Raw genomic sequence first — 14,984 nt, 5'->3', positions numbered from 1 at the left:
TTCTACAGTCTTAAAAATTCCTATATTTTCCTATATAGCCGCAAATATTCCAGTGAAGTGTTTGTGAGAGTTTGGTAAAACAGCTCTGGAAAAATACAAAATCAAACAAAAAACCAAACTGCGGTTGCAGTTAGCCAATACTTAGTATGTTATCTGATATTTCATCCAATTAGTTTTTCTGTTACTGGCTATATGATTGATACATGTTTTATCAATATCTTGGCATTACTTTATTAGTATTTATTAGTATCATGTTACTTGCTATCTAGTTCTATTTTCTGTCTAAATAGTTAAATAAACCTAAGATACAGGGTTTGAAAATGTATATGTTTGCAGGAGTTAAGCACTAAACTTGGAGGCCGCAACTGTTTAGGAGTTTTTGTACCCAAGCTTTCCCCCTCCCATCCCCCAAAGCCTATTCTACAAAATAGCTGACTGCTTCAATATTCATTAAACTGTTACAATTCTTGAAGATGATTTTGGAAAGTCAAGGCCTTTAACAGGGCTCCATAAAAGCTTTTACACTAAAAACAAAAGCAAAAAATCAAGCCTGAGCCACTAAACCTCTAATCTTTGCTTTTTGATCCAATACATGAGAATAGCACCAACATTTGAGTTCTCTTCCTGCTGATCAACAGCTGTTAATTAATAACTTCCCTCAAAAGTTATGCACCCCTGCTGAAACCACTAGTGCTGCTATAATGGGAAGTCCACACAAAGTTAGCTTACTTTCTCCTGCATTATCTGAAATGGACATAATGAAAAACCATTCCACCTGAAAAATGTTCCACCTGGTTGTTACAAAATTTGAGTTCAGCTCACAGCACTGAATGATTTCTTGAGTGTCCTTTTACAATTAGAGCACAGCTGACAAAAGGATAACAGTCTTCTGTGACAACAAACACAGCACTTCAATTTTCAGGCCTTGGCAGTATAGGCAAGGCTGACAACTGCCTCTAACGCTGAGGAAGAACTTAACTCTAGTGTAATGGTTAGACAGCTTAACAGGATTCTGGCTTTCAGCCCTTCCCACAAACAGCATTAAAAAAAAAAAAAAAAAAGAAATCAGCACATCAAAAGCCCAATGTACTTTGGGACAGGGCCCAAAATTTAGACAAGTGCTGTAATCCCCAGTCAGAGAATGATGCTCCCTCTCTGGACTAAGAACTCAATTAGTTTGCAGCCAAATCAGAACCTGCTTCAACAGGAAAGCTTACTTCTCTTCTCTAGAACTAAACAGCTAGGTCACTTTTTTGGGTAATGTGACCTTCTTATATGTATCTTTACAGGTGGAGGATGGAACTGAAACTGTATCTCCCACACGTTAGAACTCTAACCATCAAATTATTTTCTAATGACCATAAGAAGAAGAAAAAAAAATATTACCACCTATTCCAAACAATCTGCAATACACATATTCATTATTACTTCATGTTAATGAGACTTTATAAAGGTAGAAACAGTTCTTGATATAGGGAAAAAATACGGAAGGGAAAAAAGTTATGTGTTTTATGTTCTAAACAGCAAAAAAACCTTTTGTCATAATACTTCTCACGCATGGCAGAGATATATTAGACCCCTCAGGCAAGAGCTGTTTCTAATTTAGAATCGCAGGGTTTTTTTATTGTTGTTGAAAGGATGGTATTATTACATCTTCCTTTCTTGTCCCATTTGTCTTCTTGAACTCCAAATGGGCAGGGAAACCTATCTTCTTATGTATCTGTAAAGCACCCATCCCAGAAACGTGAGTCTTGACAGACACGTGGGTAATTCAATATTAATGCAAAACCAAAACAAAACCACACCCCTTAAAAACCAAACAGCAGAACATCTACACTCTACACTATCACAATTTCAGAGGCCAAAACCTGAGCTCAGGGAAATCTGGTTCCTTTCCATTTACTGCATATTCCTCTAGGTATTCAGTGCAATGCTAAGCAATAGACCACAAGGTTTCAAAGCACTCATTTCTGTCCACTAAAAACTTATGATGGAAGACAGCCACAATTCAGCTTCTTCTTGTCGGAGGGCTTTCTTCATCAATATTTTAAGGCATTCTACTAATGATGCTCACTCTCACTGCATCTCCCCAAAAAGTACTACAGAAGACATTCTGTGAGCATTTATAGCTAAATCTTCAATCTATACAGGTATTTACAAACATACTGCACTTCTAACATACCATTATGTTAGAAGAGATCAGTAGTATTGCCTTGCATCTGCTGTTTCTCTTATTGGGGTCTTTTTGTGTTTTGTTTAAATTGGAGGTTTTTTTCTGAAGATAGATACAGATACCCACAGCACAGAAGACAAGCTCTGCGCTTAGAGCAAGTAGTAGTGAGGTTTGCAGTTACTCCTTCCTTTTCTGAATAAGCTCAGTGCAGCTTCAGAACAATCCTCAAGAAAGTCCTGTTCAGCTGCAGTTCTCTGTCACATAACAACTGCCAAGTTGCTGGGAATTGCCTGTGATCAGGCATTAGTTTTTTCAATGACTCAATGCTCTCAAAAATTTGGACCCACACTAACATACAGATTCTCCAAAAGCACATTCAAATAGGAGTTATGTGCTTTAATATACTTTAATGTCCACTAAGGATCTTAAAGGAATACACCATGAGACTATGGACATAATCATACAAAAATTATGTATATACTAACACAGGATGCCATATGAAGATTTTAGGAGCAATAAACTCAATCATAAATTATCCCAGATTTAAAAAATCTGCATCGGTGGTTTGTTTAGATGGGAGAAAAATATAGGAACACAACTGGGGAGAAAAAAGAAAAAAATAAAGCTAAGCAAACTATATGATAACATATCTCTCTCAAAATAAAAATATGACAGAAGACAATGTATATCTACTATTTTCATCCCACAAAGCTCAATTTGTGGTAAAGTTGTTGGAAGTGTTCATTTCTACTCTGAATACTTTTTAAAATTTGTTAGCTTGAGAAATATCCTAGTTGTTAACCATTTGGACTCTTACTAAAAAGTCAGTGATACTCCTACATGATTTTTGGAATATTAGCATTTTAGATAGAAAATACTTTTTGGCAGTTAGTAGTATTCATCTAAATATAATTACAGTGAGAAGCATTTTAAACTTTTTTATTTATCAATAACTGTTCTTAACTGAGTAATTTTTTCTGTATTTCAGTTTTCTTTCTCCATCAACCACTGAATAAAGAAATGAAGACAATCAAGTACTTTATCTGAAAGAGGTCTACCAAATCAAAAGAGGATATGTCATTATCAAAGACATCTTATCTTTTAAAAAGTAATGCAAGAAGTTAAAAAGAATCAAATTCATTCAAACCATACAATTCATGTATTATTCAAATGCATAAAGTACAATTGAAATACCTTCTTTTAGCTTCTTCTCTGTAAGAAGCTTAGCAGTATTTGAAGAAACTTTGTATAGGAATTCACAAAGAAAGATGGAATGTGAAGAATCTTCAGAGAATTCACTTTTAAAACAAGTATCGTAGTTTGGGAAATCTATTGAAAGACAAAGGGTTAAGTAACACGCAGAACTTCAGTTATATTAGTTATAACCATTTCTCCACTGATCTTTCTAACCGCATATCTGTAGTTATGTAGTTTCTCTGCAATATCTTTACTACAACACAGATACATCTGTTTGATTTATTTTTATAATTAAACTTACATATCCATCACACACACACACAACTTTGGTTCATATTTGTGACAACATTGGCACTGTCTACCACTGCTTGCCAATGTAATCTAAAAAAAACATTGTCTGGTGTACTAAGGTTTTATTTTTATTCCTTACATAACATACTTCAGCAGAAGGGAATTGTTTCTCTTGAGGGCTGATCTAGAAGTTTACCACCATCTTTGGCAGCAGACAGACAATGATTTGGAGAATCACTGTCAACCTGCAATGACCTCCCTTTCTCTGAAGAGAACAAAATTTAGCACCAGCACATTGTGATGCTGCCCTGGCTAGAAGGCTAAAAGTAGAAGAGACAGAGACAGACAAGCAAACCTTTCTATAGTTGTAGGACCACTTGAGAGCACAGCAGCAAAAAACCCATAGGTGTGTGTTTGCACAGTGGCTAAGCTCCACATCCTATAGATCTAGTGCCTGTTACTTGTGACCAAGCAATGCTAAGGCAGAACTGAAGGCACCAGGCTTGCTCTAGGAGCTCTAAATCATTCCTGCATTTCCCACTAAAACTTTTGTTGTTCAGCCTATGTGGTGTTACTTTGCAGAATGGCATGAGGCAATGGAAAGTTGGTCCAGGAGTATGTCCACAATGTTGGCTGCAGTATAGCATGGCTAATTTTTTCCTGTGTAAGTCTGTGTGTGAACTTTCACACTCAGACTACTTCAGATATTGTGCAGTCCTTTTAAAATTTAAGCTCAGGCACATCTATACTCAAAAATGTATTTATTTATGTATTTTTAAGAATAGTTTTCTGTTCCCAAGAGCCTCGTAACAGTCACATACTGCAACAAGCTGTAACAGAAGTTGTGATCTGAAAAACAGATAGTTTGCTGGGATAGATCATATGACAAGCTCAAGAGATGGGTTTTATTCTGTGAGCAGGGTTTGTGAAAATACAGGTAGGTCTGTGCGCAGTAGGGGTAGATATCAACTTAAATAATGTTTAAGAAAAAGCAAAGCCCCAGACAAATACTTCACATACATGTTAACTGCTAATAGCCGTTTTTTTTCTGGTAGAAGCCTGATAATTTTGGCAGAGCAGGTGACATTTTTCTTTCGTGTTATAAATAAGGGTATGAGGTCTGTGGGTTACCACTGGCTTTTTTTAAGTCTTAAACTTGATGTCTGAGCAAAAAAAAAAAAGTAACTTGTACACAATTATATACACTGCCTGCTGAAATACAATTAAGAACATCACAACTCCCCCTCTACTACACCACTGTTGTTCAACTTAATGCCAATTTTTCTTCTGAATTCCTTCCTTCCTTCCCCTTGGCTCAATAAAAATTAGAAGATGAAAACAAAGATAACATATCCTACCTGAGAACTTATTATGGTACAGGAATTCCATTTGCAGTCTTTGTCCAGCTTTCTTGGCTAGTAAGTATGGAGTACTGTAAACGGGGTCTCCAGTGGCACACATAGCATCAGCCCCACTAAACAGCAACATCAGAGTTTCTAGCACATCTTGTTTGACTACAGCAGCACACAGGGCCTTATCACAGAGGGAAAATAAGAAGTCTGTCTGAATTAGAAAGTTATTGGCAACAAGTCTGTGTAATTTAGATGCAAATTCTTTCACCTCCAGTATAGCTCCCATGCATTTTCAAAGACCATAAACATTGAGAAGTAGTAGGAATCATGAAGTGTGATCTGAACCTAGAAATAAAAGTGGCAACAACAACAACAACAAAAAAAAAAAAGCCCATCAACCAAGCCCCATAAGGTGTTGCTGCCACAAGTCTTATATGGGAAGGATAACGTGAACTAATGAAACTGGAGGGGAAACTTGTTATTTATGTGAAGAATTCCCAGTTTTCCTGCACACACCAAACTACTAAACAAAAAATCTTACTATTTCGGACCTCAAAAGTTCAACCAAAGGGACAAGATTTGATCCTTAAACTCCATTACTAGGAAACAAACTGAAACACATAGGCGTTTTTTCAAAACAATGGTCACAGTCAATAAGGCAGCTATTCTTTAGGGTATCTTTATACTTGATCATCCTTGAGTTTTAAAGATCTCACCACACACATCATAAAACATCAGTCCCTTTCATGTTTGTATACACAAAGACAGATGAACATAACTAACCTTGGGGTTTTTTTCTTTCAAAATGTTGGTCCAAACCCATAATACCAGAAGTAGCTAACACAATTACAGAAATCAATTCCATAAAAAATTCTATTATTAAATGCATATTTATTTAATTAATTAATGAGTTTTTCTGAAATTACAGCAGAAACCACTCAACTCAAAAAGAGTACTACTCTAAAATCCAGCTGCTCTAAGAAATATATAAGCATCTAGTAGACACAAGATGACAGGGCAGACAGCTCAGTAAACATTCTAGAATTACTGGCAATGACCACCTTATTACATGGTAATTTCATGTCTCTGCAGAGAATTTGACCATTATGTCTGATACTTTTTCCCAGTAGTTAAATGAGTAATTGACAGGCACCCTTCCCCTCCTCCCCAACAAAAAACACAGACTTCAGAAAAATCAAACCTGTAAAACACAGGTTTTACTAATTTTCTGCTTTCACCATTGATAACACTAAATCATCTAATGTATTCGAGTGTTATATTTCAGACATATAAGATATCAAAATAAAGAAGTGAATTGGGAATTTGCATCTCTACAGCGTGCATTTGAAATGAACAAAAAAAAAAAAAAAAGATCCACATGCATTAATAGCTCTGAAAGACATTATTACAGGCACCATACAGGTACCATAAACTTTTACAAACAAACAAAGTGGAAAAAATAGGAACTAAAAAAAAAATCATGAAATTACTCCTGTAAAGGCTCCAAAACAACCCTTATTCAGCTCTGTGAGAACGTCACTCAGTATTCTGAATTTATTTCTCACCAGTTTAACACAATGAACAAATTGCACACATCCGATAGAATATAAAAGGTATGGCATGGGCTTACCCATTCTAGCATTACCTTATTCAACTGTTCCTTGGTTTTGTAGGGAAAAGGTACTTTCCTGAATTTTCCCTCTTTATATTTTTGTGTAATGAATGCTATCCTTTTTTCTGCAGGGGCATCCATATGCAGCTCTTCATCTGGAGGAAGATTTCCTGCCCAAAAACTGTTTGCTCTTTTATTTCCAATGATAATAAACAGCTGGATGAGGTACAAGAAAAAAATAAGCAAAATAGCACAAAGGATATGAAGCTAGCCCCTAAATAATTTTTTAGCTGCTAAAAGTTGAAAAAGGAAGTTATTAAAGAAAAGGAAATTGCCTGCGGGAGACAGAAGCCTCTCTCAGTCAGTGTCTATGGTCATCTATAAATGAAAAATAAAGTCTGTAGTCATCATTTACTATCAATATCAACTAAGCTTTACAAGACTAACCAGCTGTAATATTTCAATACATACTAGAAAATACCAATAAAAGATTAGAGAAGACTAGCATATGTTTTAAAGAAAACATTGGTGACTCGATCCTCTTTATCACCACCACTTTCTAACACCCCAAGCAACTAAACTGGTAGGCAGAAGTCTCCTTTCTTTTCTTCTTCCCAATATTGCCCCATCATGATTGCTCTGCAAAAGCATTTTATTTTTTTCCCCCCAAAAAACAGATGCTTTGAGAAATACAAAGGGAAATTGTACAGATATCAAAACCAATGAATGACACAAAGGTAGGTTATTCCTGGAAACATCAAGTTTACCACAACAGCAGCATGTTATTTAGCAGTTACATGCTCAGCTTTCCTGTGAACAGAGAAATAAATACCTCCTATTCATACAGTAGTTTTCAAGATTGGAAAAAAAAAAAGAGTTTGAATATCACAATATACCTCAATAAGTTCATTGCTCCAAATGCTGGCATCCATTTTTAGACTCCGGACCTTTGAATCTCTTGGTCCTAAAGATCTGTGCTGTCCTGAAAATTCAAGAGTACTTTCATTTAACTAAAGCACTTAAACTGGGTTTCTCTTCTGCTGAGGTAGCAAAAAAAAAAAAAAAAAATAGACGACAGATTTATTCTAACTGCTATTATTAAAAAAGACTGGGTTTTACAATTGAATATACAAGCACCAAACCCCCCAAAAATCAAAAGAAAAAAAGAAGTGAATTGCATTTGATAATAATGAATAAATAAAGTAGGCTGGCTGATGTAGCATACTTTTGGGAGGTTTTGTTTTGAAAGAAAGCCTGAAGTTATAAGCTATTTCCTTGAACCTACTGCTTAAGCACGTATTTAAATATAAAACATACCAGAATTAGATTTTTAGTAGTATCTGAAAGAGTTATCCCTATTGGCAGTAAAATATGCCCTGATGTAACAGAATTAATATCCCAAATTTATACACTGAAAATTGTTATCCTTTGGCATCCAGCCTTGCAAAAGCCAGCCATTTCCCAGGAAGTGCTAGTGTTTCTTAATTTCCACTCATCGTGAAGGATTATTCATCTGAGGGAAACCAACCACCTTACAGACCTGTCATTTAAGCATGAAAGTGCCTTAGAATAAGGATGACCTTGGTATTAAAGAAAAAAAAAAAAAAATGTTATGTTCACTTTTTGTTTGTCAAAAATTTCACAAGGATGGTGCTGTAAAAGTGAAAAAAGCCAATTAAAGGACATACACAGGTATGCAAATATGACATTTTGTAGAACCCACACAGCCTGTCATTAATTACTCTACCTGCACACTTCTTACAAATGACAACACAGAGATTGATGGATGCCCAGTCAGGACCGGGAGCTTTACAGTCAGCACAGCTCCTGTTGGACTCATTGAACCAAATCTTCTCAGCTACTTCATAATCAGACAGAGTTTCTGCTATTGATTGCTGCAGTGTTTCAATCCAGTCTTGTTTCTCTCTTTCCGACTCTGCTGTAAAGCTGAAACAATTGACTTTTCCATGTTATTGTTCTTTATTTTAAAGCCCAATTAAACATAGTCTGTAGTCTCTCTTATTTATTACATTTACACCAGATATCAGTCAAAAAAAATCTTCCTCTACACAGATATAAATACTAAGATGGAATGTATTATTTTGTATTTTTAGTCAGTGAAAACTCCATTTCGGTGTTCAGTTTTCAATACAACCAATACTAGCATGAACTACATAGCTTTTATAACGTTCAAGTTACATTCCTAAGTTACTTTCAATCTTTTTACATTACCTCATACGAAACTTAAAGCCTGAATTTTAACAAAAGCATAGAATGACCTAAGGAAACACAGAGGCTTACTGAGGAGTAAAACGAAATTGCTATCTACAACAGCCAAAAATGCTTTTCATTTAAATAGATCTTTTCGAAAAATCTAAGTAATAATAAGCAAACATCAACTTGGTGATATATGGCTTAGAGAAAGTCAAAGAACCAGCTATCAACTAGCCACAGATTCAAATCACTGATCAAGGCTAATTTACCTACTACTCTAGTCAACTGAGATTGATGGGAAATTCGTTGCTAACATTTAGCAAGCCCAGGAGAAAAAAGTGGTTTCTTCTTTGGCATTACTGAGATTAAATTTAAGAAACTCTACAACACTTAAAAGTCTTTTATTTTTATTTTCTTAAAAATCATTACAAGTCATAGCATCAGCCAAAGTGAAACTTTCTACTGATTTCAATAGAGAATTTCTACAAGGGATGGCATATTAGTGATTCTTTTCTTTTCAAATAAAATGCTTAATATTAAATAGATGCAGCATTATTTCACTCCTGCATTATTCTTTAAAATGGAGTCAAGTTGTTAAAGTGACTTTTTTTTTACTTCTGCCTTTGCACAGAATGAACAAAGAAGGCTACATAAAAATATCAATCTGTGGACATAGGATATCTAGTCAGGAAGGTAACAGATGAAGCACACAGCTAAACAAAGGGAAGAAAATCCTTTTCATAGATAAAATGCTGAGCATTCTTAATAAAAACACTACCTTTCCATCCAAACTAGATAAGTCACTGTAAAAGTATTTCTTCAGTGCATTAGTTATTTGCATTTTTTTAATGTAAATGTTAAAGTTCTTACCTAAAGGTTTTATAAGGAGTAATTATTTCAAAAGATTGCTTTGCAGTCCGATCCACTTGTTTTACATTTGCCACGTTCATAGGGATTAAAGTGATACCAAATCCTGTCTTAAAATCCTAGGGGAAAAGCAAGAAAAGTTCAGGATTTTATCATTCAAAAATCAAACATGCATAGAAAATTAAATCAGCATGGTCCAAAAATCCAAGGTCAGTAATATACATTTTGGCTACAACATGCAAGCTCCTCCTAATCCATTAATAGATAAATAAACCTGTACTAACTTTTGCCCAAAAACTATGCTTCTAATTGCTAGAATGACCTTATTTGATTGGTAGGAGAAAAAAAAATGCACACTCTAACTATTAATAAAAGAAAAAAACAGATTGCTTCAGAAATGTGTATCCAAAACACTACAGAGGTATCTAGCTTAAAACGTGTTTTAGTTATTAAATGATGTTTATACATCTAAATCCTTCCAATTGATAGCAGTTTTGCCTGCCTTCAGACAGACTGTTTTAACAAAATGAAATATGTATACAATTCTTCCTTAAACCTATGGTTGTTCATGATTCTCATGATAGAAATATACTAAATTTTTGTTTCTGTTAACAGCAGTATCTTAAATCAAACGAGCAAAATAAAAACAAGAAAAAAACTATAACTTTCTGGAATTAAATGGTTTGCCCATCTGAGATATAAACTGGATGCATGTTTCATTTGTTGGTTTTAATTATTTCAAATAATTTTCCTTAAGAAGTCTTGATTTTTAAAGGACAGGTAATGAGACTATACTTCTACATGAAAAAGAGTGCAACGCATTGTTTATTAAATAAAAGCTGAATGACTGCCAGAAGCCATGGTATATAGGAGTTCAATATACTCTTCAATCCAGAAGAGTTTACTGAAGGTAAATGATGAGTAATGAAGATGGCTGAAATAATAACTACCATATTGAGCCAGATCAAAAGTTCACCTAGTACAGTAGCTTTGCTTTAAGCATTTGCTACTGGCAACTGTCATAAAAAGAATGTACATAAGAAAAGGTACATTCTCATCTTCGCAAATAAGCTTCCAGCAATCCATGGACTTCCAGCACAGAAGGTCCCTGAACAGCTGAAACAAAGCCTTCATATTTACTCATTGACAGCCACATCCTCAAGGAATTTAAACAAATTCATGCTTTGAGGCCTCTGCAGCATCCTACTTCACACAGTTCCGAAATACTATGTGCAAAAAAAGCAGTTAATTTTGTGGATGTATGTTGGGGTTCTTTTTGCCTGATAACTGAGAATTTCATTACATGATGTTAGAGAAAAACAATAATTAAACTTCACTCATCTACCTATTCCATACTGTTCCTTCTTGAAATTGTCTATCTGATATTCTCTTCAGTTCTCTTCCTTTTTATGCCTTCAAACAGCTAACTGCACCCAATTTCCTTAAAGCAAAAAGGGAGCAGGCTGCATGGAAGCACCCTGCAGGCCAAAGAGCGTACACATTTATGTCCGTGAAGAGAGACACAAACTTCATTGCACTGAACTTAACAATGCAGAACTAAGAAAGCACTCTAGAAATTAAATGCATCAAATTGAAAGTCTTTACCTTTAGCTAGAGCACCAACCCTCCAAAATTTGCACACATACCTAGCGTATGAACAATCTCACTGATGAGATAGTAACTATTCTGTTTTAAATTCAGCAAGTGCATAAGAACTTACAGTACTGAATTTCAGTGTAAAGAATGTCAGAAAGGTCAAGAAATTAGAAGTGAGGAATATACTGTTCAGAACTGAAAATGGTGGCAAATTAACCAATTTCATTGGTACATTAAAGTTATTTCCATAATAGTCCAAACCAACTCTGTGGTAACTGTACAACACTTGGCATAAAACAAGTTTTGTGAGCGACAGGTACACTGGAATCTAATTTTAAAGGTTCAGAATTACATGCTTTCAGGAGTGCAGTCTTGTTCTCTCCTTCAGAAACAGAAGTGGAAATTGGTACAGGGAAGAAAGAAATGCTCCACTTCGAAAGATAAATTCATTCACTTTGAGTGCACAAAAGGACAATAGGGCCATTCAAGCACTACACAAAATGTACTGAGAGCAAGACCAAGCAGTATCTTTTCAGAATAAGAATCATCTTGGTTCTACAGAGTGAAAGCTCATTGTTTCAGATAGATTAAACTGTGTTAGACTTTCTGACAAACAAAGAAAAGTTTACAACTCAAAAATGCACAGAGAAGACAGAGTTGGTTGGGTTTGGTTTGTTGTTTTTTTTTTTTTTAAATATAGATGTGTCTTAAGTGTCAACATTTATACTGTCTTCACAAATTTGAAGAAAAGTTGAAAAATGGGTTGACAATAAGACCTTTTTAAAACAAACCAATTCTTTACAGACTTAATAAAAAGTATTCACTAAACAGTACAGTTAACTGAAGGCTAAAAATACTAGTAGTGGAAAGTAGTTAACTGTAAGATGAGAACAGGCTTTTGGTAAGCTGCTGTTCCTTCCTGAAGGAGGAATGATTACAATGTGTGAGCCCTGCTGTCATTACCACCCCTGTCTGAAAAAGACATAGCCTATGAAAACCTGTCATCTGTATATAAACTGTGAAATCATATAACATTTTTTTTAAACACACCTTTAATGTGTATCTATAAAGTGCTATTACTGTACAAAATTGCTTTCTCTGTTATGTATTATCTTTTCATAGGCAAAAGCTACCCTGAGACAGGCTTTACTAACCTTTCTTCGATTTTATTCTGGATGAAATTCAAGTAGCTTCAAAATTAGTCTCATACCTTTCCTAATACATTACCACTGTTTTACAGACAGAAATAAACACCAAGGTTAAGGAAAACTTAAGTACATGTATGAATAAAGGATTCTGATTTCTTTTTATCTTTTGACCTACTATGTTATGTTTCCAATCATGCAGCTACATCTAAACAAGTCTAATTTTCAGAGCTGCTGAACACATAACTTTTGCTATATCATCTTAAAAAGACTGGCCTAGGCATCTTTCTCTATGGAATACTTAAAAATAATCAGAGGATTAATCTTGTGGCACTCAGTTAATGAACACACCTTTGCTACAAAACTACTCTCCTTCTCCCTGGAAAATGTAATCATTTTTCTTTCTTATTTTCTCCCCGTCCACTCAGTTTTGCACTAGTAACAGATGGGATAGCATTCTTGTTGGTTTAGTCAAACCAAATTTATCTGAACACAGGAGTTCTAGAACTGCTGCTTGTGTTCCTCAACTTTCACTGTTTTAGCAGTTATAATAGTGTCTTCAGATGTGCTGTGTAATATTATTTCCACAGTATACAAAGTTGATAAAAAAAAAAACCAACCACCCACAATTATAAGTTTACCCTTACCCCTCATAAAAATTCTGGGAAATAAATTCCAAGTTTTATTTTAAAGGTTAACTAACTGTTTCACATTAGAAAAATCAGTCTGTAATTTTCCTCTTAGTTTCTTCCTGGAGGAATGTGGGGATAACAGCAACAGCAATTAAAAAGGAAAATTGCTGCCATGATTTCAAGAGAATATATTTCTACATACACATACATGTGTAAGTATATATTTGTGGTATATTTTGAAGTACAGAAAGTACAGAACTGTGAAATACAGAAATAGTACTGGTGTATGCTGGAAGAATAGTGTTTTTGGAAATTGCTGCATCAGCTGAGCATTCTTACCACATATCAGTTTCTTTCCTGTGAATTAAGAGATCATCATCCCTTTGCTTTTCTGTCCTTAGCTATCAGATCCTGAGGTCATGCAGTATTTAAGGGTGTGCATGCACACACACACATATAACAATGCTCCAATAATAGTAAGAGGAACAAGCTAATACAACAAGAAGAATATACTAACATATACACATACATATACACACACAGATATGTATGTATATGTATGTGTGTTTATATATGCACACATACTTTTTTTTTTTTTTACCATTCATCTTTCCTTACATCCTACCACTAATTTACAAAAGATCCATCCATATTTATGACACTACTCTTGTCCTACTGCCCATACACAGAAGGTACTTGACCCTAAATCACAGTATCTCTGATCAGAGTTCCAAAATACTACCTTACCCGTCTCCTTGAATTTACCTTTGCTACTTGCAATAGCTGTTTAGGTTTACTTTGGGGACACTACCACAACAGTTTGTGACAATTATACTAAGACTTATTTCTGAGAGATCTGAGAATTCCCTTAACAATTTAACATGATTTAGACTTTTCCATCATTCTAGCCCCATGGTATTTGATTCCCTTCAAACAACCAAATAATTCCTGGGAGATTAAAAGCCAGTAACCAGAATCCTTCAGATAAAGCGATCATAGTTTCTCTTCTTTCCAACTTAACTGGAGGTATATACTTCAGCTTTTCCAGCTATTTATTAAAGAAGGCTAATTTCTGCAACAGAAAGGTGGGAAAAATTTGTTTCCATGTTAATGAAAAATTAAGACATATTTATTTATTAGAGTTTGAGAAACAGTGACTAGTAATGCGGAAAGTGCTTTGATGATACTAATTCTCCAAAAGTTCAGATTGATTTCCTCTCCTTTTAAACTATACTTAGGCTTAGCCTCCCCAGTCACCTTTCATCATGATTTTCAAATCTTTAGAGACTTACATCCCTCATCACAGCCTAAAATCTTGTAATACAGATTTTAGGTGATAGTTACATATCACAGATTGGAATAAAAACTGCCACAAGTTGAAGACATATATACTCTCTCTTACAGTCTTCCTAATGAGATCTCAAAATGAAACTGTAGTGAAGCATATAGTACATGATCACACACACACACAAAATGATGTTAAAAGAACACGGAGTTTGCCAACTCAAGCACGGATGAGTAAGGAGATGCTAGAATTCAAATTTTCTGTGCATGGTAAATCTGTACCTTCGTGCTCATCTGTTATATGTGAGGTAGTTACATCATCAATTTTAGGTTCTTTACTTAGGTAAGCAAAACTCCTACATTCTATAATAGAACCACTTGAAAATGATTCAGGCTATTATTGCAAAACATTTTATAATGACAACCTGATATCCATAAATTTGGAGGTTAAAAAGAAGGAAGAGAGCAAACTAGTCAGTGCCATGCAGTAGGCTTGTTTGTAGTGGAGTGTATTGGTTATGCTACTGGAGCACGTCCCACTCCACATCACTATATTATAAGAAGATCTAGTACATGTACTTTGAGATGGCTCTATCATGAAAGCCAATACATAAAAAGTGG

General features: G+C 34.8%; 1 protein-coding gene across 4 annotated transcripts in view; it reads right to left on the bottom strand.

Moving 5' to 3' along the window:
- ARAP2 (ArfGAP with RhoGAP domain, ankyrin repeat and PH domain 2) overlaps window positions 1–14,984 on the bottom strand; it is a 130,034-nt gene that overhangs the window by 62,041 nt on the left and 53,009 nt on the right. For all 4 annotated transcript variants that reach the window (XR_008745820.1, XM_055796151.1, XM_055796150.1 and 1 more), the window contains exons 10-15: window positions 9,710–9,825; window positions 8,373–8,572; window positions 7,522–7,607; window positions 6,659–6,841; window positions 5,020–5,194; window positions 3,368–3,502 (exon numbers count right to left, since the gene is read on the bottom strand). Coding sequence is in view for 3 of the 4 variants with exons in the window: in XM_055796151.1 (XP_055652126.1) it covers window positions 3,368–3,502; window positions 5,020–5,194; window positions 6,659–6,841; window positions 7,522–7,607; window positions 8,373–8,572; window positions 9,710–9,825 (895 nt within the window). In the remaining variant the exon portion in view is untranslated. The remainder of the gene's footprint in view (window positions 1–3,367; window positions 3,503–5,019; window positions 5,195–6,658; window positions 6,842–7,521; window positions 7,608–8,372; window positions 8,573–9,709; window positions 9,826–14,984) is intronic.

Source organism: Falco peregrinus, chromosome 2 (genome assembly GCF_023634155.1).
Source record: "Falco peregrinus isolate bFalPer1 chromosome 2, bFalPer1.pri, whole genome shotgun sequence".
In the NCBI taxonomy this organism is placed as follows: domain Eukaryota; kingdom Metazoa; phylum Chordata; class Aves; order Falconiformes; family Falconidae; genus Falco; species Falco peregrinus.
The sequence above is the reverse complement of the archived record's forward strand: the minus strand, read 5'-3'. Positions and strand labels throughout refer to the sequence as shown.